We start from the raw sequence: 22,180 nt of genomic DNA on the forward strand, positions 1-22,180 counted from the left end.
TTAAACTGATTTTTATTATTTTCAAATTGAAACTGCATTCCTGTGTGTAAACAAATACATATACAAAGTTTAAACAAATAGAAGCACGGCTTTCCCTCACACCTTTCCGATACCTTATTGGTAACAAAATAATATAATTATTAACTAGCATCAGTGGGAAAACCCAAAAACAGCGTTTGTAAGAATGTCTTGCAGATATTGAAAAATTTTAAAATTAAAAGATTAGAGTTCAATAAAATATTTGCAATATGGAACAGGTTATTTTCGAATGTAATTTATGTGCTCTAATTTATACGCTTTAAACTAGTGTTTATTTTGTAATTTCGCGAAAAAACAAAATTAGTATAAAATTTCTAGGGATAAAGAGAAATAAAAATCGATATTTATTCAATGTCATATTTAGTTATGCATCAAACGCTTTTACTTAAAAAAGATTTTCACAAAAAGCAAATCACTTGAAGTTCTGATACACCTACGGCATTGGTTGGACGGGTTCACCAGCCGTCAAAACCTTAAATATTGTTGTATAGTGTGCCGACCGCAATTTTAGTAGTCCCCAGCGACTCCTTTAAAAGTGACGCTTAAAAATATTATAGATTTACTTTTAAGTCTTCTTTTCGATGAAACTGATAGTTTGGGAGATATGGCTGCCATAATATGGTAGCCGAAAGTTGTTTTGAAGCTCAATTGACCTGCCGCGGCGCATTTGAACCGCTTTTTTGTCGAAACCACGAATAAAAGCGGTGGGCACGATAACTCAAAGTTTACAACCCACATAATTCAAATTTGTTGACACATTTTTAAGTTAATTTTAGGAATTAAGATAAAAAAATTAGTCAAAAGTTCAAGTTTTATTTAAGTCTCTTAGTTTAATTCGATTTGGAAATACACTAACAGAAACAAGTTACTTTCAATTTTCGGAAGATCCTGTCACCATCTATGATGTCCACCGGACGGGTGGTTTTTTGTTTGCAGTGTCAGCAAAAATGGTTTCATCAATTTTCAAAGTGCGTGTTTTTGACACGATCAGATCAACAAGGAAGAACGCTGTGGTCGAGTGCGTGGGGGCAAAAGTGAGATTGATATATGCAAGCAGCAAAGAGAGATTGTAAAGCGCCACCTACCACCCATTTCAATATATGGTTATTGTGGGCGTGGCAAGACTTAGGTCAATCGACAGGTAATTAAAAGAACAATACATGCATTGTGAAATGGATTTCAGTTAACACTTTTTTCTTTTATGAAAACTGTAGGAGCCACAGTCTTGGGCGGTTTGTGGCCGTCAGATGGGGCGCGCCATGTTCGTGTAACAAACTTTCGCTGCTTACGAAGAGTAGGAATCTAATTACGATTTAGTCTTGTTTAATATTTTGCAGTTTTTATTTTATTTAAAAAATAGTATTCCTTATAGCAGAGTATTTGGGATTTATTGCAATTTTCGTACCGCAGTCCAAAACATCGTTGCTCTTCAAACCGTACAACAGCTCAGATTCGGTCTGAAATTTCTGTTACAAAATAAATATTAAATAACACGAAAACTAAATCCATCCATACCATTACGTTACCAAAAGAAATATCATTATAATCTTGTGAATCTTCTATATCCAGTACTTCCGCGTTAGAAATAATATGTTTCTTGAAATAGTAGATCGCTGAAGCATCATTACTTTCCAATATACCTTTGAAAATACTTTTCGTTGCATTGTGGTGTAGCTTTTCGTCTGAAAAGTACAATTCTAGAGTGTTCCCGTTAACGTAACTAGAAGCGTAAAATAAAGACGCTATGCGTGAAATTGTGAAATGATCTGCTTTCCTTATAGCCTGTGTTAATAATGGACCACATAGTTCTTTATATAGCTGCATTTGATTATCTTGAGAAAAGTTTCCAGCCGTTGAACATTTACTAAATAGAGCACAATAAGTATTTCCACTTTTTTCTATTGATAATGGAAATAGTAAAGCACACATTTTTCTAGGTACTTTAATTAAACCCACCAGCTGTATTTTAAAATAAGGCAGATGTTCGTTTCTCAGCTTTTTTAAAGCCACCACTATTCGACACTTTTTCTTTACGAGTATTTCTGTGGGCAACAGGAAGGCGTGGGCTTGGTTGTCGTGGAATATTAAAACTTTCCAATGGGAACTGTGCAACAGGCGCTGGTTCTCAATAGATATAAGGTTAAACAATGCATAAATGCAACCTGCGCGAAGACCCTGATCCTGCGCCAGCTGTAAATGCACAGCGACGCTGTGACAGCTAGGTACGTGGCTATGGAATTCTACAGACATTTTAAGTACCGCACTAAATATGTTGACGTCTTTACTTACAGAAATTAGTTTTTGCATTTCGTACTCCTTCTGTAGCTCTCGCTCAAACAAATGTTGCTGCCTTTTTTCAAACCGCGAGACTATGGAATTTTGTCTCAATCCCATTGGGTGATTTAGGTCTGAAGCCAAAATTTTTAGAATCGGACCAGATGATTTCTGTATAGGTAAGTTAAAGCCAATGCAGTAAAATATGTTATTGTCGCTCAGACAGGCCAATTCTTTTCTATGGTCTACCCAAGTGCAGGCCTGAATGCCGATCACTGGCTTAATCAAGGTGTGGACAAAGCACTCGTCAAACTGGATGTTGTACATAAATCTCAGTCGCACCAGCTGATCTCCGTCCGTGTAGTATATGTCACCATTGTCACTTGTCGCATCGTAATCCATCCATTCAGAACCAGTGTGATAAATCTGACTTTGTTTTATTGCAAGAAGACTAGATACGTACCACATGTCAACAGTACCACTGCTGAGGACAACCAAACAAAGGTTCTCAATTGGTAGGAGGCGAATACATCTTACATGAGACGAGTACACGCATAGTAGCTCAATGTGGTAGCCTGGATATGAACTCTCTGATAAACCAGTAATATTAAAAGTCAAAACAAAAACATGTCCAGCTATGCTGAAGATGTGAACGTAATGCGGTTATTCCTCTTTTAACCCAAGCAGGTTCTGCACAAACTGTTTTTCCTCTTCAGTGACCTTTAAAGCGGTAAGAGTGTACTCGTCATGCTGCCACTCGCACTGAAATATGTTTTTATCGTCAAAAGTAATATCGAATGTATAAATTATTTATTTCGTAGGGGTTGGCTGGCGGGCAGGTCCCACGCAGCAGTCACTAATTGTTATATAGTACAGATCGGCTGGCGGGCAGGTCCCACGCAGCAGTCACTAATATCAGTCCCAATTCTTATGGGCAAGGGTGCTGGATCCAGGGGGGATCGCGCGTACTTGATGTTGGTGTATTATCCTGGTTAAGCCGGATTCTTGATGAGCCGGCTGGCTACTCCTATCCACTGAAGATTAGGAAGTTTACGTTGGAAGGGTGACTGCCCTTCTTTACCTGCTGGCCTAGAGACTCAGACAGTGTGAAAATAATAAGTTCTTAACGGCGGTTGCCGTTAATATTGTCAGAGCTTGTGCTCTTTATTCAAGACTTCAAATTAGACTGAACTTAAAGCTAACAAAAATTGGAATCATAGCGGCCACGCAAATATGCTGTGTTTGCCGGCTATGCATGGGCATCCGGCCAGACGCTGTGTCAGCAGTTTTGGCCGGAGCGAGCTGTCGAACGAACGGTCATTGCCGCCGCTCGGTTAACTTAGTTAACTACTCCCCCCTCAGGAATGAGGCCGCCCTCGGCCGACCCTAGTCTGGCAATCATCTCTTTTAGCTGGGCCGTAGTTCTTCTGGCCTGGGTGAATCGCCGATAGGTTAATCCGATGCAGATCAACGCGCAGCATATTGCTCCTGCAATTAGCATTATCTGATACAAGCGATAGTCGTTGACCTCTTCTCCGAATCGTTTGATGTGTTCCAAATTACGTTCACTTAATCGATGAAGGTATGGAAGACTAAGGATGTTTCGTTCCATAGTGATGTTCAGAGAAGGCGAGCTGGCTACTCCCGGAGCCCTTTTCTGGGCTGTGTCCTGATTAGCAAACCGGGTTTCGTTGACTGTGGTACTCTCAATGAAGGTGATGAGGTAGGTACCCTGTACGTGGACGCAAGTGCCATTGTCCACACACACATGAGCCGGGCGATCATTTACAATAACAATTCCATCGTCAACATAAGTGACGGGATGCAAGTCGCTTTGTTGAATTTCGCAGTGCGCAGCGCCTCCAGCGTGGAGCTCCTGGGCGCACGAACTTCTTAGTGCCAGTTGGCAAAATGTGGCCCCTGGTGTTACGGAGCAGTTTTTTACCGTGCGAATCTCCCCATTGCATTCCGCTATTATATTATCTTCCAGCCTGAGAATGGTGCCATGATGTGACACAGGAAAAACGGTAATTTTGTTGCAGGCTGACTTAATTTTAGGAAATTTAATAACAAAGTGTAAGATGTTAATGGATTGTAAAACTTTTACGGACGCTACGGACAAAACATCTTTGATGGCGGTCTCCGTGGGCTCTTCTATCCACACACTTTCTAGGTCTGCATGATCTAGTATGCTAGGGCTAACGACATTAATTTTCGCAAGGGCGACTGCAAGCATCAAATTCTGCAGGTCCATTACCATCATCCTATTACGAGCTAGTAACATCTCGAATAGGTGTCCCGTATCAATTTGGGATTCCTTAGCCGACCTCAGAAGTTGATTGACAGTAGTGGATATTTTATTGATTTGGTCTTGGACTTTGGTATTAATATTTAATTGCCTATTGTTTGCATCAATGAGTAGAAATTCGTTGAATTTAATTTTTTCAAAATCCTCGGCGTCCGGCGTTCCCGCCACTACCTTTAAGGCTTTACGTAGGAAGTCTAAACTCCTGGCCACTCTATGGCCTCAGGTCACGCAAGTGAGCGGTATCAACGCTCAAAAGTTTTTGCATATGCGATTGTGGGAACCTGTCGGTCATCCCGTCTGTCTCTTCCACCACGCGCCTATACTCCGAGAGATTCGCTGAGTGTCTTACAAATGCGAACTCTTCCCATACCAAAATTCGACCATCAACGATGGGAATGTATTTGGCTTTTGAGTAGTCTGTTATGTGCGCCGAAGCTACGGTCAAGAAGAATAGCAGGGGTATGATTGTAAACCTGTAATTCGGATATACTGTATTGTTTGTTAAAGACGGGTTAACCCACCACCAAAGCACAGAAAAAGCAGTATGATTAAAAATAATAGTAATGAAAAGCTTACGCCAAGTGGCTAGGTATAAAAGTAATAAAAAATGAAATGTGGACCACCCTCCCCTTAATAAGGACTGTGGTCCCCATGTCCGCTTCCACCGTTTTTTCTTCGCATAACGGCGAAAGCTTGTTTCCTAGTCTCCTGTTGGATTTTACTAAGACTTTGTCGCCGGCATTGAATACTCTGTTCTGCCGGGAGGCATTTTCCCTGCTTCTTAGCTTGTCCTGGGCAAGCCTTATTCTACCCTCTATATCGCACTGTGGGTCATTCGATTGAGTGACTACCACGTCGGCGGGCCTCTTACCGATGACCGAATGGATAGATTTGTTGTATTTTGTCGTGGCCAGTAAAATCAACTCTACAGTGTCGCTGATGCCTTTGTCGATTTTGAGGCATCTGGCAAGTTCCACCAGAGTGCTGTGGAAGCGTTCCACTTGTCCGTTCGAGACGCTGTGAAGGGGCGGCGCATTCGAGACGCTAACGCCGAAGTGGTTTTCCAGCATGGTCAAAATAGTGTGCGAATTCAACGACGGTTCATTGTCGCAATAGATAACCTTAGCTTTGGGGAAAACGTTCAAGAGTTGTAATAGGGCCGGTTTGAGATCCTCTATTGTTATAGAGGGAATCGGTTGGACCATTGCAAACTTTGAAAACTTGTCAATGCATGTGAGGAAGTATTTCTTGTCTGTAGAGAAAATGTCTATGTGCAGCATTTCCCCCACCTGCGATGGGACTGGCGTTTCGCCGAGTTCCTGTTTTTTTGGATGTCTGTCATATTTGGCTCTCGCGCATGTCTTACAGTTTGAGACGATTTCGCTGGCCAATTTTGCCATCTTCGGGAAGTAGTACTCGGAGAGCACTTGCTTCACATTTTCCTGGGCCGATCTATGGGCCCTATTATGCTCAGCTGTGATAATTTCCCGCCTCTCAGCAACTGCGAAAATGTCTGTTACTTGACTTTTGCAGTACCAAAATTTTGTTGCTGGAAATTGCCGCACCAGCTGGTCCTGTACCATGGCCAACGTGTGTAGGTCACAATGGATGGCGTTTACGCCATTAGGAACAATAATATCTGCGATTTCTCTAAGCAACGATTCTTTGCACGAGAAGCTAACTAAGTGACGCCTTTTGTTCCCAAACAGTATGAAGCTGCGTTTCGATGGGGAGCGCGCCTCTTCGAGAACCAATTGGTTCTGGAAGCAATTCAGCGGTTTGTCCGTAGAATCAATGGTGTGGGTCAGGGAGAGTTCGCTGTGTATCGTGGCTATGCATGATTCAGCTTCCTGCTCTTCCATGGCATTGAGTTGTTGTCTGGACAGCGCGTCCGCGACCAAGTTCTCTTTGCCAGGCTTATAAAAAATACGCGCACCTGAGTCATCAATGCGCGCCTTCCACCTCTTGATTTTAGCGTTCGGATTCGATTCCGAGACGGCAAAGGTTAAGGGCTGATGATCAGTAAAGATATTTATGTCTTTTACTGCGTACAGATAGTGCCGTAATTTGGCTAATGCCCAAATAATAGCTAACAATTCCCTTTCATTTGTAGCATAATTTATTTCCCTGTCCTTCAATGTCCTTGAGATCATTGTGATTGGCCGACCCTCTTGGGACAATACCGCGCCAATGCCATAGGCTGATGCATCTGTCGTTAGATCAAATGCTTTTTTATAATCAGGGTATCTTAGCATGACGTCCTCAGATGCCAAGATATTTCGCAGCTTCTGAAACGCTTGTTGCTGCGCCTCAGAGAACTGGACGGAAATGTTCCGTGACCTATGTCTACTAACCGTTCCGTTTTCCCCTTTCAGGATGTCCGAAATGGGTCTTGCTATTGCCGCAAAATCCTTTATGAAACATCTGTAGTAGCTTGCCAGGCCAAGGAATGATCTGACTTCAAACACGGAAGTCTTTAATGGCTTTGACCTTCTCTGGGTCAGTTGTTGCACCGTTGCTGGTGACTATGAATCCCAAAAAGCCTACGCTCTTTTTAAAGAAGCGTGATTTTTCTACAGACACCCTCATGTTTGCTTCGTAGAGGTTCTTTAAAACCCAATCTACGTGTGTGACATGTGATTCTTCATTTTCAGAAAAAATAATCACATCATCCACGTATACATAGCAAAATTTGCCGATTTGCTCTCGCAAAATGTCGTCAATAGACCTCTGAAAAATGCTGGCAGCATTTTTCAGGCCAAAAGGGAGTCTGCGAAATTCATATTTCCCTCCGTTTACCGAAAAGGAAGTTTTTTCGCGATCACGCTCTGCGAGCATGATCTGGTGGTATCCTGACTTAAGGTCCAATGTTGTAAAATATTTGGCCTTGCCTAGGTTTCCCAATATCATGGAGATATTTGGCATGGGGTATTTGTCGGATACCGTTCTTTCATTTAGCTTGCGAAAGTCAATTACTAGTCGCATGTTTTTGTTGCCCGTTTCATCAGTGCCCTTTTTGTCCACTACCCATATTGGGTTGTTGTACGGAGACACGGATTTCTGGATTATGCCGTTGTCCAACAGATTTTGTATTTCCTTGTTAACAAAATCGGATACAGTTTTGCATAAATAGGTTCTTCGTCTATTGTTCTTATTGTGGCTACTACCGAAGTGTTATACGGTAGTGCCTCATTAGGGTCCGCAAATGCCCTTTTTCTGCTTTTAAGCATTTTTATAAAGGCATCTTTGATTGCAGGGGGTGGATCAGAGCAATCTACTTTAGTAAAATTGACATCAGCACAGGTATGGAAGGAAATTTCTTCGACTTCCGTACCCCATTTAAGACTCCCAGATTTTAAACAAAGCGATGCCCCAGCCTGTGTTAACAGGTCGAGGCCGATTATCCCATCGAACGTTGATAGGTCCGATAGAATAAAGAACGTTGCTCTTATATTAAAAATTGAGACAAGGCATTTCTGTGTTATTTGTGTTGTTCCATGGATTGAATGAATATTGAAAGGGGTTTCTACTGGACGGACGCCTTTTAGCCCCTTGTAAGGTCTAATAAAGTTTTTAGAAGCGCCCGTGTCTATAAGGAATTTCATGGAAGTCCCCGCTTCTCTTCGTCTGAGGACGGGTAGCAGGGATTTACTCCTAAAAAATTGATGGCATCCGAATCATATTCTGTGATGGCGTCATCATCAATTTTTTGCACCGCACTAGAGGCCGCTGTGGTGTATGTATCACCAGTTTTGTCAGCGCTCTGGGCAATATGATTCACCCTTTGCCTTTTTTGTGGGTGCGTTTTGTCGGACGCCGCCGGCTTCCTGTTCAGGTATGCCGGGGCCTGTGATGGTTTCAACAGTCTAGACAGTGATGGATCCACTTCCATGGGTTCCGGAGTGCCTCCATGGTGCCCATCGCCGCGTGGAGCAGGGTGCACCTGTGCCTTATACTGTTTAGTAAAGTGTGGACTTTTCCCAGCACTTACTTGCGTGTATGCCTGTTGGGATGTTCGCTGGCGTTCTTGCGTCTTAGGATTTGTTTTCCTGTCCCTATCCTCCTGACTCTTTGCAAACGACGATGCAAACGTGTACTTCTCGTGGTTTGCTTCCACCTCTTGAGCTAGAGCCAGAGCCGTTGGCATGTCCTTCGGCTTTGCCGAGAAGAGGACATCTGTGAGGTTGCGCCTAAGTCCCGAAATAAATACACGGAGTGCATCATCCCGGAATTTGTCGCATAAAACTTTTGCCGCCGACCTTGTTGGTGAGCAAGGTCAGTTTTTTTTTCGACCTCGTCATAATACTGCAAGAGTGTTAGGCTTCCCTGTCTGAGGGTGCCCATCTCCTGCTCGATTACGTGGATCTGGCGTTTGTCGCTGTATGTAAAATCGAGCCGATTTATGATCGCATCGAAATTCAACACAGTGCCGAACGAAGACAGCATTGCATCGGCAGGGCCTCTTATTTTACTCCTAATAATAATAACTGCCTGATAATGGCGGGAGCTATCCACATAATTTCTAAAAATATAATATGCGGCTACTGCCGCTTGCCGCCAAGAGACGTATGCATCCTGTGCTCCCGTAAATTCGGGCAGGCACTTAACGGCGTCCAGGGGCTCGTCACATTTAACACTATTTTTAATATCTATGGGCTCGTAGGCTTTAATCTGAGGGGCTTCCGCTTGAGCGGGAGCGATTTGTACCGCATTAACCTGGGCGGCCAGCTGCTGTATGGCTTGGCGTAGTTCGTTTTCCCTACGCTGGCTCTCCAGGGTTGCCTCTTGAACGGCATGGGCAACTGCCGCCTGTATGGTGGCTGTCATTTGTTCCATACTAAAAGCCATGTTTACAGCTGAGGGAATATTAGCGCGTACACGTTTCGGTGTAGAAGTTCTGGCTGGGCCTTCGGTCTCAGAATCAGAGCCGCTGGAGATTTGTTTATTATTCCTATACTGCTGAAATGGATTGTTCATGAGGGTCTGCAATTACAAAATCGCCCTGAAGAGTAAAAGCATGGTCAAGCTGTATGCTTGTGCAGGCAGCTGGCCTGTCGAGGGGGACGCGGGGGCTGAGTCGCCGCTTTGCTGTTCAGACTGAGTTGTTGCCTTGCCAGGCAGTGACAAGGTGAGGGGTGCGCGGGTACTGAGCCTCCGCTATGGCAAACCAAGAAAATGAAAAACAACAATTGCCACACAAATGCATGCGCGACCGTATCGGGTTCGCGGATGTGGGGTGAGGAGACAATAAAACCAACAAGACTGCGTAGCTAACGCTGAGAATACAAGATATTCGGTCGGGATATTTAAAGATTGTAATTTTTTCTTTATGACTGCACTAAAATATTGGTTTATCTATTTGCAAAAAAAAGATTATAGCATGCAAACAATACGCAATAAAATTTGGTAATATTGTCAATATGTCACCATTAATACTATATTTGGTTAAAATATATTTATTATATAAGATTTAAAAAATTTTATTTTCTTTTATTTCGAATTTATTATAAAAGAATTGTAAATGTCAATCAATTAATGAGAGTAAATTTACGAAATTAATGTGAAATGTCAATAATGGAACTGCAGACATTTTTCTGGCAGTGTATTTGATCTTTTACAAAATGAATGCAGATAGAGGGCATGTGTGAATGAAAATGCTCACTTACATGATTCCCTAGATTTATTGCAATCCGTATTTTACGTTGAGCGCCAATTATTTATTTCGTAGGGGTTGGCTGGCGGGCAGGTCCCACGCAGCAGTCACTAATTGTTATATAGTACAGATCGGCTGGCGGGCAGGTCCCACGCAGCAGTCACTAATATCAGTCCCAATTCTTATGGGCAAGGGTGCTGGATCCAGGGGGGATCGCGCGTACTTGATGTTGGTGTATTATCCTGGTTAAGCCGGATTCTTGATGAGCCGGCTGGCTACTCCTATCCACTGAAGATTAGGAAGTTTACGTTGGAAGGGTGACTGCCCTTCTTTACCTGCTGGCCTAGAGACTCAGACAGTGTGAAAATAATAAGTTCTTAACGGCGGTTGCCGGAGTTTAATATTGTCAGAGCTTGTGCTCTTTATTCAAGACTTCAAATTAGACTGAACTTAAAGCTAACAAAAATTGGAATCATAGCGGCCACGCAAATATGCTGTTTGCCGGCTATGCATGGGCATCCGGCCAGACGCTGTGTCAGCAGTTTTGGCCGGAGCGAGCTGTCGAACGAACGGTCATTGCCGCCGCTCGGTTAACTTAGTTAACTTATATTGCAGTGTGGACTTGACGTTTTCGAAGCTAGGAAGATCAAGATACATCTGTAACAGCAGGCGTTGATCCTCCACTTTTATCACGCTAAATCCATCATTTAGAACAGCTAAATAGCGGACTCCACTGACACATTTTATTAAATTTAAAGCCTTGATTGAGCCGAAGCAGTAGACATCTCCATCCGACATAAGCATAACCGTGTTGTACTTTAAAGTGTGCACGCTCCTGATATAGTGTTCTCCCAACATGGGCAGTGGAACTCGCACCATATCCATTTTAGTCCTGGTGTTATCTTTACGGTTCTTGAAGCGTAAGTTTAGCAAATAGTACTTGTTCCATGTGATAAACACAGACTTGCCGGCATGCGCTGCAGACACAATGAGTCCACATGCCAAAAAAAGGGTGTCATCCTTAATCAACCATGGGTTTTCATTTACCAGTTCCATGGCCAATGTATTGTCAATCTCGAAATTAATTGAGGCGCCTTAACAAAATACGGATTAGGCATTATTCTCACTAGGGGAAATCCTAAAAGACAACAACGGTATGAAATTAATCAGAATTCTACACCGTTTTCATTATGGAAGCTTCGCGTTTGCGCCCATTTAAGTGAAGAGGGGTGGAGGGAAAACTTCCGTTTCAGGGCTACAAAATAGAACTACGGTGTCTTAACTACCAGATTTAGCAGAATCAATTTTATTAAGCTTAGTACTCAGATCGGCTAAGATTTTAACTAGTCGAAAAATCTTATTCTTTGTAGTGTGACCGAAGTATTTAAAGTTCACCCGGAATGCGTGTAGCATGGTCTTACTGTCAAGCAGTTGGGTTTATTTATATTGACAAACGAAAAATTGGAGGATTTTAAAAACACGAATCTGTTGTTTCACAAAGAAATACAAATAAATGGAATGTTCAAGGGATGATATTATTTAATTTAATTAGTAGTTTAAGGCTTCCTTCTCTTGTCACGGATGCTTCGCCGTTTTCTCTGCGCCACTTGCAGTCCAGCTCCGATTCGCAATATGCCAACATGGGCCTTAAGTGAGTCGGGAAGACGGATTGGGAAATGGGTTGTTCCGCTGATGCTGCAGGAAGTCGCCCAGCATTCTGGCAATGGCTGGTAATAGCTCATCCAGGTGTCCCTTAGCGGGCGGCCTTTTTTCCTCCTTCCTATATAAGCCAGCGAGTTCTCCATCACCTCATAAGCTCTCAAGAAGCTGGCGGTGGTGGAGACCTGTGATTCCCCAATGGAGAGCTCGTCGGAGATCGTATGGTGGCTCTGCTAAAAATATACTTCTATCAGTACAACGTTAAGCCTAGTACTCAGATCGGCTAAGAGTTTTACTAGTTGAAAAATCTTATTCTTGTTGTGTGACCGAAGTTTTCAAAGTTCACCCGCAATGCATGTGGCATAGTCTTACTGTCAAGCAGCTGGATTTGTTGCCAGACGGAAAACAAATCAATTGGAGAAATTAAAAAAGGAGGAGTCTGCTGGTACACAAAGAATTAAAAAAAAACAATGTAATGTTTAACGAATGTTTTTATTTTTGTAAATTAGTAGTTTAAAGCTTCCTTCTCGTCCCACGGATGCTTCGCCATCTTTCCCGCTCCGCCGCAGTCCAGCTCCGAGTAACAAAAGGCATATTGAACCTTGAGGAAGTGGGAGCCGGATTGGGAACGGGGTTGATCCGCTAATGCTGCTGGAAGTCGCCAAGCATCCTGGCAGTGGCTGGCCATGGCTTCTCCAACTGTTCCTTAGTGGGCGCCCTATTTTCCTCCTCCACATAGAAGACAGCGCGTCCTCCAGCTCCGCTTAAGCTGTCGGGCTCAGATAAAAAGAAATGGCGATTAGTAATTGACTATCATCAGATCAATAAAAAACTATTGTCTGATAAGTTCCCTCTACCTAGAATTGATGACATTTTAGACCAACTAGGTAGAGCAAAATATTTTTCATGTCTCGACTTAATGTCAAGTTTTCACCAAATCGAGCTTGAAAAAAGCTCTAGAGATATAACGTTCTTATCAACAAGCCATGGTTCGTATCGCTTCACGCGATTACCATTCAGCTAAAAAATAGCTCCAAACTCTTTTCAGAGAATGATGACTATAGCATTCTCTGGACTAGATCCTTCTCAAGCATTTCTTTACATGGATAATCTAATAGTCATTGGTTGTTCCGAAAAACATATGCTTAAAAACTTATCTGATGTTTTTGAGAAATGTAGGAAATACAACCAGAAATTACATCCTGAAAAATGCTCATTTTTAATGCATGAAGTAACTTTTCTAGGACATAAATGCACTGATAAAAGAATCTTGCCCGACAGCGCTAGAAGATTTGTTGCATTCTGCAATTACTACTGATGTTTTATTTAAAACTTTGCCGACTATTCTCGTCACATAACTAAGTTATGCAAAAAAAATGTAAAATTTGAATGGACAGCTGACTGCCAGCATGCGTTCGAACATCCTAAATCGGCTTTAATAGAACCAACATTGTTACAATACACAGATTTCAGTAAAGAATTTTACATAATAACAGATGCTAGTGAGCAAGCTTGTGGAGCATTTCTAACTCAAAAGAAAAGTGGACTCCAACTCCCAGTTGCATACGCATCAATATTGTTTACAAAGGGTGAAAGTAACTAAAGTACAACGGAACAAGAACTTACAGCAATTCATTAGGCAATAACACACTTCAGACCACTTACGTACCTATTTTCCATAATAAATCCGAGTTCCAAACTCACGCGAATAAGGCTTAAATTAGAAGAGTTCGACTTCACTGTAGACTATTTAGAGGGTAAAGATAATTACGTAGCAGATGCGATATCGAGAATAACCATCGAAGAGCTAAAAGACATTACCAGAAATATAAATAAAGTCACTACAAGATATCAAAGTAGACAGAAATCCTGCGCAGGAGAAAAAGAAATAGAGTTGCCTAGGCAATCTATAGAAAAAGCTTCAAAGCCCAACGTATACGGAGTCATCAATAATGACGAAGTTCGTAAAGTAGTGACCTTGCACGTAAATAATATGACCTGTTTCTTCAAACATGGAAAACAAATTACTGCAAGATATAATGTTAACGATTTATTTACCAATGGAATTGTTGACTTAGGTCAGTTCTTCCAAGGGCTTAAAATGCAAGCCGGTATATATAAAATCAGCCAATTAGAAGTGCCACCGTGGGATAATATCATTGAACAAGTAGATAGATGATTTTAAAAAAATAAAAAAAGACACTGAAATCATTGAGAGTAGCGCTACTCAATCCGGTGACAGGATTGGGGCGCGAGCGAAAATTGGGTAGACCTTCAGCTTTTTTTGGTTCTGGATAATATGCTTAGGTTAGGTTTGGTTAGGTAGGAGTGGTTGGAGATTAGTTAGTAATCCCCGCACTTAGGCCACACTGGGCCCCTTGTGGTACCACGTGATCTCTGAGCAGATCCTTTTCCCTAGCTCATAGGTTGTTTGCTTATGCGAAGTATTTTGTTCTTCTTAGGAAACATAAGAGTTTTTGAATGTTTACGCCTTGAATGGCCGCAGGGTTCGGAAGTGTGTAGCTTCCTAGGGCTTGAAAGCCCTTTAGGCTATGCGCTGGGCAGAAGCATAGGAGGTGTTCAATGTTCTCCTCTTCGTCTATCTGTTTGCAGCTGCGGCAGAAGTCGTGGTTACTGAGTCCCAGCCTGAGCGCATGAGTCCCTATAAGACAGTGGCCCGTGAGGGCATTTAGGAGAGTGGAGATGTCCTCCCTGCTACATTGTAGGAGAGTTTTTGTTCTTTTCGAGTTGTAGTTTGGCCATGTGAGTCTAGAATTGTGGCATGTTGAGATTGAGTTCCAACGGTTGTTGGAAAGTGTATACAATCTCTGCCTGAGATGGAGCTTTCAGGTAGCCATGGGCATACCCACCGTGTGCTTATCACGAAGGATATCGGCGGTTGTCCAGGCACCCAGATGAGGTTGATTCTCAGATGAGTGGCCATCACGTTAAGAGATTTGCGGCATTCAGAGATTGTTTTTGAGTTCGTTGTGTAGGAGTCGAGGGCCCTGAGGGCTGCTTGACTATCCGATAAGATGAAGATATCTATGTCTTGATGTACTGACGTGTTCAGGTGGGTAATAGCTTCCTGGATTGCCATGACTTCCGCTTGGAAAACACTACAGTGGTCTGGTAGGCGGAATGAGACTTTTATGTCTAGTTCGGGTGAAAAGACTCCCCCACCTGTTTGGGAGTTAAGCTTGGAGCCGTCTGTGTATATGTTGACGGCGTTTTCGAATTGGTGTGGGAGGTTGTCCCATTCTGTACGGGTGGGTATAAAGATCTTGTATCTTCTTTCGAAGTTGACTATGGGTGGAACGTAGTCTGTTCTACGTGGTAAGGGTGGAATGAGACTTTTATGTCTAGTTCGGGGGAAAGGACTCCCACACCTGTTTGGGAGTTAAGCTTGGAGCCGTCTGTGTATATGTTGACGGCGTTTTCGAATTGGTGTGGGAGGTTGTCCCATTCTGTACGGGTGGGTATAAAGATCTCGTATCTTCTTTCGAAGTTGACTATGGGTGGAACTAGTCTGTACTATCATTTGTACTGTTTTGATAGGATATTGGAGTGACCCGTAGAGCCTGTTGTCCATGCCGCTGCTTCGCGGAGCCTCAGTGCTGTTGCAGATGCCCAACTTTTGGCAAGTAGGTCCATGGGTTGGAGATCGAGAATTGTGTTTAGTGCCTCAGTATCGGTAGTGCGAAGCGCCCCATTGATGCAGAGCGCTGCGCTTCTTTGGATCTTGTGAAGGATCCGGAGGTTGCAATTCTTATCTAGAGAAGGCCACCAAACGATGTTTCCGTAGAAGCCAGTGAACTATCGTGGGGGAGAAGCCGCACTTCCTCCCTATGGCTTTTTTACAAGCGAAGAAGGCTATGGCCGCTTTGCGTGTGCGATCTAGGATGTTATCTGTCCAGAGGAGCTTTTTGTCAAGGATGACACCTAGGTACTTTGCTTGGTTGCTAAGGGTTAGGCGCGTTTGGTATAGTTTTGGGAGAATTAGATTTGGTACCTTATACTTCCTTGTAAAGAGAACTAGTTCGGTCTTTCCTGGGTTAACTCCCAGTCCACAGACAGCCGTCTACCTAGAGAGGGTAAATAGGGCTGTCTCCATTAGATTGCAAAGAGTTTGCGGGAATTTACCCTGCAGTAGGATAACCACGCCATCCGCGTAGGCTACCACTTTAGTGCCCGCCTCTTCTAGAAGTGATAGTAATTGTGATAGAGGTGAGAGTACACCCCCTTGTGGGGTTCCTCTGCTGACATTCCTGGTCGAGTGGGCTGATCCCATAGTGGAGTACACTACTCTGCAGGTTAGCATGGTGTGTATGAGTCCCACTATGGGCCGCTCAATGCCCAGTTCAGTCAGAGCACCAGTAATCGCCGTTGGGGTGACGTTGTTAAAGGCGCCTTCTATGTCAAGAAACGCTGCAAGAGAGTATTTCCTACTGCGGAAACCTCTCTCTATACTGTACACTAGAGAGTGGATCTACCCTTACCCTTACCCTGTTGATCTACCCTTACGGTACGCATGCTGTGCGTCAGAGAGTAGGCTATGGTCGATGGTTAGTCTGATATGAGTGTCAATTAGCCTTTCCAGGGTCTTTAACAAGAAGGAAGAGAAACTTATCGGGCGGAAGTCCTGTGGGTTGGTGTGGAAGGGTTTGCCGGCTTTCGGTATAAAAATTACTTTAACGTCCAGCCACCTTCTTGGAATGTGGTTTAGAGCAAGGCAGCCGTGGAAGTTGGCTGTCAGCCAGGGTGGGGATATATCTAGTGTCCGATGTAGCTGGGCCGGGAAGAACCCGTCCGGGCCGGGGGATTTGAAGGGCTTAAAAGAGTTAATAGCCCACTTAATGCGGTCAGGGTTCGAGATGTTGTCTATACTCTGTTCGTCTAAGTTCTCCTCTATGTTGAGGTCCTCCACTACATGGGTGTTCTTAGGGAAGTGGGTGTCTAACAGTAGTTCAAGGGTTTCCTGACTGTTTTCCGTCCAGCTGTCAGCACTGGTTTTTAGATAGCCAATGGTTGCTGGAGATTTTGCTAAAATTCTTCTGAGTCGGGATGCCTCCGCAGTAGAGCTCTTCGTTTTGATATTCTAATTTCCTTTTTGTATAGGGTTAGTTTTGTATGGTATAAATTCCAGGAAGATTCGCTATTGTTGTATTTAGCTCTATTAAATTAAGTTCTACACTCTCTTTTAAGGTTCGCCAGGGTTGCATTCCACCAAGGGGGTTTGTGCTTTGCTTTGACTGTTCTGCTTGGGCAAGCCCTTTTTATGGCCTCACCGCAGATGTCAGTAAAAGTATTAACTAGGTTATCTAATTCTTGACCGTTGAGTACGTGCGTCGGTGGAGCGTGTAGGTTCCTATTGAGGAGATTTTTGTAGTATCCCCAGTTGGTTAATCTTAGATTAGTAATGTTCTCGGCGGGAGGACAGCCTAGAGTTATTGTAAATTCTATGTATCGGTGGTCTGAGAATGAGTGCTCGATCCCCACCTTCCACGCTTCTAGCTGGTTAAGTAGGGGATCAGATATTAGTGTAATGTCTAAGACTTCCCTCCTGTTTCTAGTGATGAAAGTTGGGTCATTACCTTTGTTGCAGATGAATAGATTTGATTGAAGGAGATAGTCGTATAGTAACTCACCCCTTTCGTTTGTGATTGTACTTCCCCATTGCGTGTGGAGTGAGTTAGCGTCCCCACCCAGGATGAGTTCCTTAGATGAGTGTGTGCTTATGAGTTGATGTGTAGTGGTTTTTGGTAATGGCCCGTCGTTGCCGGCCGAACTTAGCGGCAAAGAAAAAAGCACTGCCGGCGCTCAGAGAGAGCAAAGTGCGCGGCTAACTTATTCTATTGAATAATGAATTTTTCACGCCAACCCTAACGCCCACAACGCTTAAATCTGTCTTCCGCCGGTAGGTGGCGCATTTAAATCTCGCTTTGCTGCTTGCATATCTCCATTTCCCTTTGGTTCCTTAAGCTGAGTAACGGGTATCTGATAGTCGAGGTACTCGACTATAGCGTTGTCCCTTGTTTTTAATCTCACAATTTAAATAAATATTGGTCTGCGACAGACTTACCTGGGAATGGTATAGGTATCACTTTTGAATCACTGGTTTATTTTATTTAACTACGTTAATTGCGGGTAATTCTAACTCCTTCACATAAGTAAACGCAAGTGAAAGAAAAAAGGCGCGTGCCTTTCAGAAAAACAAGCAACAACAACAACGGTCCCGCTAATCCGTTGTTGTTCTGTTTTTTGGCATGTCCCGTTTGGTTTATGCACCTTCCATTGCACATAGAAGCAGGGTATTTATAGACATATCCGGCTGTGCAAATCGTTATATATATTTTTAAAGCTTCACATACTAATAAATAAAATTAATAATTATGTACATTTTGTTAAGAAATACAAATATTTTAAAACCCACACCAATTATTTTAATTGGCTGTTTAAACATATACGAAAAAATGTCGCATTATTTAAAAGGCAAGGGTGCACAAAAGTCTAGCTATTTTAATTGCTGTGCCTCCTTGCCTTCACCCACATTTTTCCAGCTAGGACATGGCGAGAGAGGGAGCCCAAAAGTACGTTGTGCCTTCTCTTTGCGGACCCTGACTGAGAGCGCGTCTTTTTGCCGCCGTTGCGCTCAGCTCTGCCGACGTCGCTGCTATGCTGACGTCGCAGTCGACTTCGTGATGATTGGGCGCTTATACTCAATTGTGGAACTGCTGGGTATAAATTCTTATAATACCCACTGAAATCCTTTTGTGAAAAATATTTTATTTGCAAATCTTAAACGGCTTGAACACATTTCCCTTAAAGGGCAAAACTAATATAAAATTTTAAACTGATTTTTATTATTTTCAAATTGAAACTGCATTCCTGTGTGTAAACAAATACATATACAAAGTTTAAACAAATAGAAGCACGGCTTTCCCTCACACCTTTCCGATACCTTATTGGTAACAAAATAATATAATTATTAACTAGCATCAGTGGGAAAACCCAAAAACAGCGTTTGTAAGAATGTCTTGCAGATATTGAAAAATTTTAAAATTAAAAGATTAGAGTTCAATAAAATATTTGCAATACGGAACAGGTTATTTTCGAATGTAATTTATGTGCTCTAATTTATACGCTTTAAACTAGTGTTTATTTTGTAATTTCGCGAAAAAACAAAATTAGTATAAAATTTCTAGGGATAAAGAGAAATAAAAATCGATATTTATTCAATGTCATATTTAGTTATGCATCAAACGCTTTTACTTAAAAAAGATTTTCACAAAAAGCAAATCACTTGAAGTTCTGATACACCTACGGCATTGGTTGGACGGGTTCACCAGCCGTCAAAACCTTAAATATTGTTCTATAGTGTGCCGACCGCAATTTTAGTAGTCCCCAGCGACTCCTTTAAAAGTGACGCTTAAAAATATTATAGATTTACTTTTAAGTCTTCTTTTCGATGAAACTGATAGTTTGGGAGATATGGCTGCCATAATATGGTAGCCGAAAGTTGTTTTGAAGCTCAATTGACCTGCCGCGGCGCATTTGAACCGCTTTTTTGTCGAAACCACGAATAAAAGCGGTGGGCACGATAACTCAAAGTTTACAACCCACATAATTCAAATTTGTTGACACATTTTTAAGTTAATTTTAGGAATTAAGATCAAAAAATTAGTCAAAAGTTCAAGTTTTATTTAAGTCTCTTAGTTTAATTCGATTTGGAAATACACTAACAGAAACAAGTTACTTTCAATTTTCGGATGATCCTGTCACCATCTATGATGTCCACCGGACGGGTGGTTTTTTGTTTGCAGTGTCAGCAAAAATGGTTTCATCAATTTTCAAAGTGCGTGTTTTTGACACGATCAGATCAACAAGGAAGAACGCTGTGGTCGAGTGCGTGGGGGCAAAAGTGAGATTGATATATGCAAGCAGCAAAGAGAGATTGTAAAGCGCCACCTACCACCCATTTCAATATATGGTTATTGTGGGCGTGGCAAGACTTAGGTCAATCGACAGGTAATTAAAAGAACAATACATGCATTGTGAAATGGATTTCAGTTAACACTTTTTTCTTTTATGAAAACTGTAGGAGCCACAGTCTTGGGCGGTTTGTGGCCGTCAGATGGGGCGCGCCATGTTCGTGTAACAAACTTTCGCTGCTTACGAAGAGTAGGAATCTAATTACGATTTGGTCTTGTTTAATATTTTGCAGTTTTTATTTTATTTAAAAAATAGCATTCCTTATAGCAGAGTATTTGGGATTTATTGCAATTTTCGTACCGCAGTCCAAAACATCGTTGCTCTTCAAACCGTACAACAGCTCAGATTCGGTCTGAAATTTCTGTTACAAAATAAATATCAAATAACACGAAAACTAAATCCATCCATACCATTACGTTACCAAAAGTAATATCATTATAATCTTGTGAATCTTCTATATCCAGTACTTCCGCGTTAGAAATAATATGTTTCTTGAAATAGTAGATCGCTGAAGCATCATTACTTTCCAATATACCTTTGAAAATACTTTTCGTTGCATTGTGGTGTAGCTTTTCGTCTGAAAAGTACAATTCTAGAGTGTTCCCGTTAACGTAACTAGAAGCGTAAAATAAAGACGCTATGCGTGAAATTGTGAAATGATCTGCTTTCCTTATAGCCTGTGTTAATAATGGACCACATAGTTCTTTATATAGCTGCATTTGATTATCTTGAGAAAAGTTTCCAGCCGTTGAACATTTACTAAATAGAGCACAATAAGTATTTCCACTTTTTTCTATTGATAATGGAAATAGTAAAGCACACATTTTTCTAGGTACTTTAATTAAACCCACCAGCTGTATTTTAAAATAAGGCAGATGTTCGTTTCTCAGCTTTTTTAAAGCCACCACTATTCGACACTTTTTCTTTACGAGTATTTCTGTGGGCAACAGGAAGGCGTGGGCTTGGTTGTCGTGGAATATTAAAACTTTCCAATGGGAACTGTGCAACAGGCGCTGGTTCTCAATAGATATAAGGTTAAACAATGCATAAATGCAACCTGCGCGAAGACCCTGATCCTGCGCCAGCTGTAAATGCACAGCGACGCTGTGACAGCTAGGTACGTGGCTATGGAATTCTACAGACATTTTAAGTACCGCACTAAATATGTTGACGTCTTTACTTACAGAAATTAGTTTTTGCATTTCGTACTCCTTCTGTAGCTCTCGCTCAAACAAATGTTGCTGCCTTTTTTCAAACCGCGAGACTATGGAATTTTGTCTCAATCCCATTGGGCGATTTAAGTCTGAAGCCAAAATTTTTAGAATCGGACCAATGCAGTAAAATATGTTATTGTCGCTCAGACAGGCCAATTCTTTTCTATGGTCTACCCAAGTGCAGGCCTGAATGCCGATCACTGGCTTAATCAAGGTGTGGACAAAGCACTCGTCAAGCTGGATGTTGTACATAAATCTCAGTCGCACCAGCTGATCTCCGTCCGTGTAGTATATGTCACCATTGTCACTTGTCGCATCGTAATCCATCCATTCAGAACCAGTGTGATAAATCTGACTTTGTTTTATTGCAAGAAGACTAGATACGTACCACATGTCAACACTACCACTGCTGAGGACAACCAAACAAAGGTTCTCAATTGGTAGGAGGCGAATACATCTTACATGAGATGAGTACACGCATAGTAGCTCAATGTGGTAGCCTGGATATGAACTCTCTGATAAACCAGTAATATTACATTTTCAAATTGAAACTGCATTCCTGTGTGTAAACAAATACATATACAAAGTTTAAACAAATAGAAGCACGGCTTTCCCTCACACCTTTCCGATACCTTATTGGTAACAAAATAATATAATTATTAACTAGCATCAGTGGGAAAACCCAAAAACAGCGTTTGTAAGAATGTCTTGCAGATATTGAAAAATTTTAAAATTAAAAGATTAGAGTTCAATAAAATATTTGCAATACGGAACAGGTTATTTTCGAATGTAATTTATGTGCTCTAATTTATACGCTTTAAACTAGTGTTTATTTTGTAATTTCGCGAAAAAACAAAATTAGTATAAAATTTCTAGGGATAAAGAGAAATAAAAATCGATATTTATTCAATGTCATATTTAGTTATGCATCAAACGCTTTTACTTAAAAAAGATTTTCACAAAAAGCAAATCACTTGAAGTTCTGATACACCTACGGCATTGGTTGGACGGGTTCACCAGCCGTCAAAACCTTAAATATTG

At 41.9% G+C, this 22,180-nt stretch overlaps 1 protein-coding gene across 11 annotated transcripts; it reads right to left on the minus strand.

Moving 5' to 3' along the window:
* Window positions 1–1,358: 1,358 nt before the first annotated feature.
* LOC119562381 lies at window positions 1,359–21,688 on the minus strand. 11 transcript variants are annotated; one of them, XM_037875550.1, is made up of 4 exons: window positions 21,272–21,688; window positions 2,329–2,520; window positions 1,555–1,721; window positions 1,373–1,505 (listed from the first exon to the last, which is right to left on the minus strand). In XM_037875550.1, the coding sequence occupies exons 1-3, from the start codon at window positions 21,530–21,532 to the stop codon at window positions 1,599–1,601; spliced, it is 576 nt and encodes a 191-aa protein (XP_037731478.1). In that variant the 5' UTR covers window positions 21,533–21,688; the 3' UTR covers window positions 1,373–1,505; window positions 1,555–1,598. The 11 variants fall into 11 exon arrangements, with proteins under 11 accessions (XP_037731473.1, XP_037731471.1, XP_037731476.1 ...); XM_037875551.1 differs by having other exon boundaries at window positions 1,401–1,505; window positions 1,566–1,721; XM_037875552.1 differs by having other exon boundaries at window positions 1,401–1,496.
* Window positions 21,689–22,180: the final 492 nt, after the last annotated feature.

This window comes from Drosophila subpulchrella, unplaced genomic scaffold (genome assembly GCF_014743375.2).
Source record: "Drosophila subpulchrella strain 33 F10 #4 breed RU33 unplaced genomic scaffold, RU_Dsub_v1.1 Primary Assembly Seq437, whole genome shotgun sequence".
NCBI classification, from domain to species: Eukaryota; Metazoa; Arthropoda; class Insecta; order Diptera; family Drosophilidae; genus Drosophila; species Drosophila subpulchrella.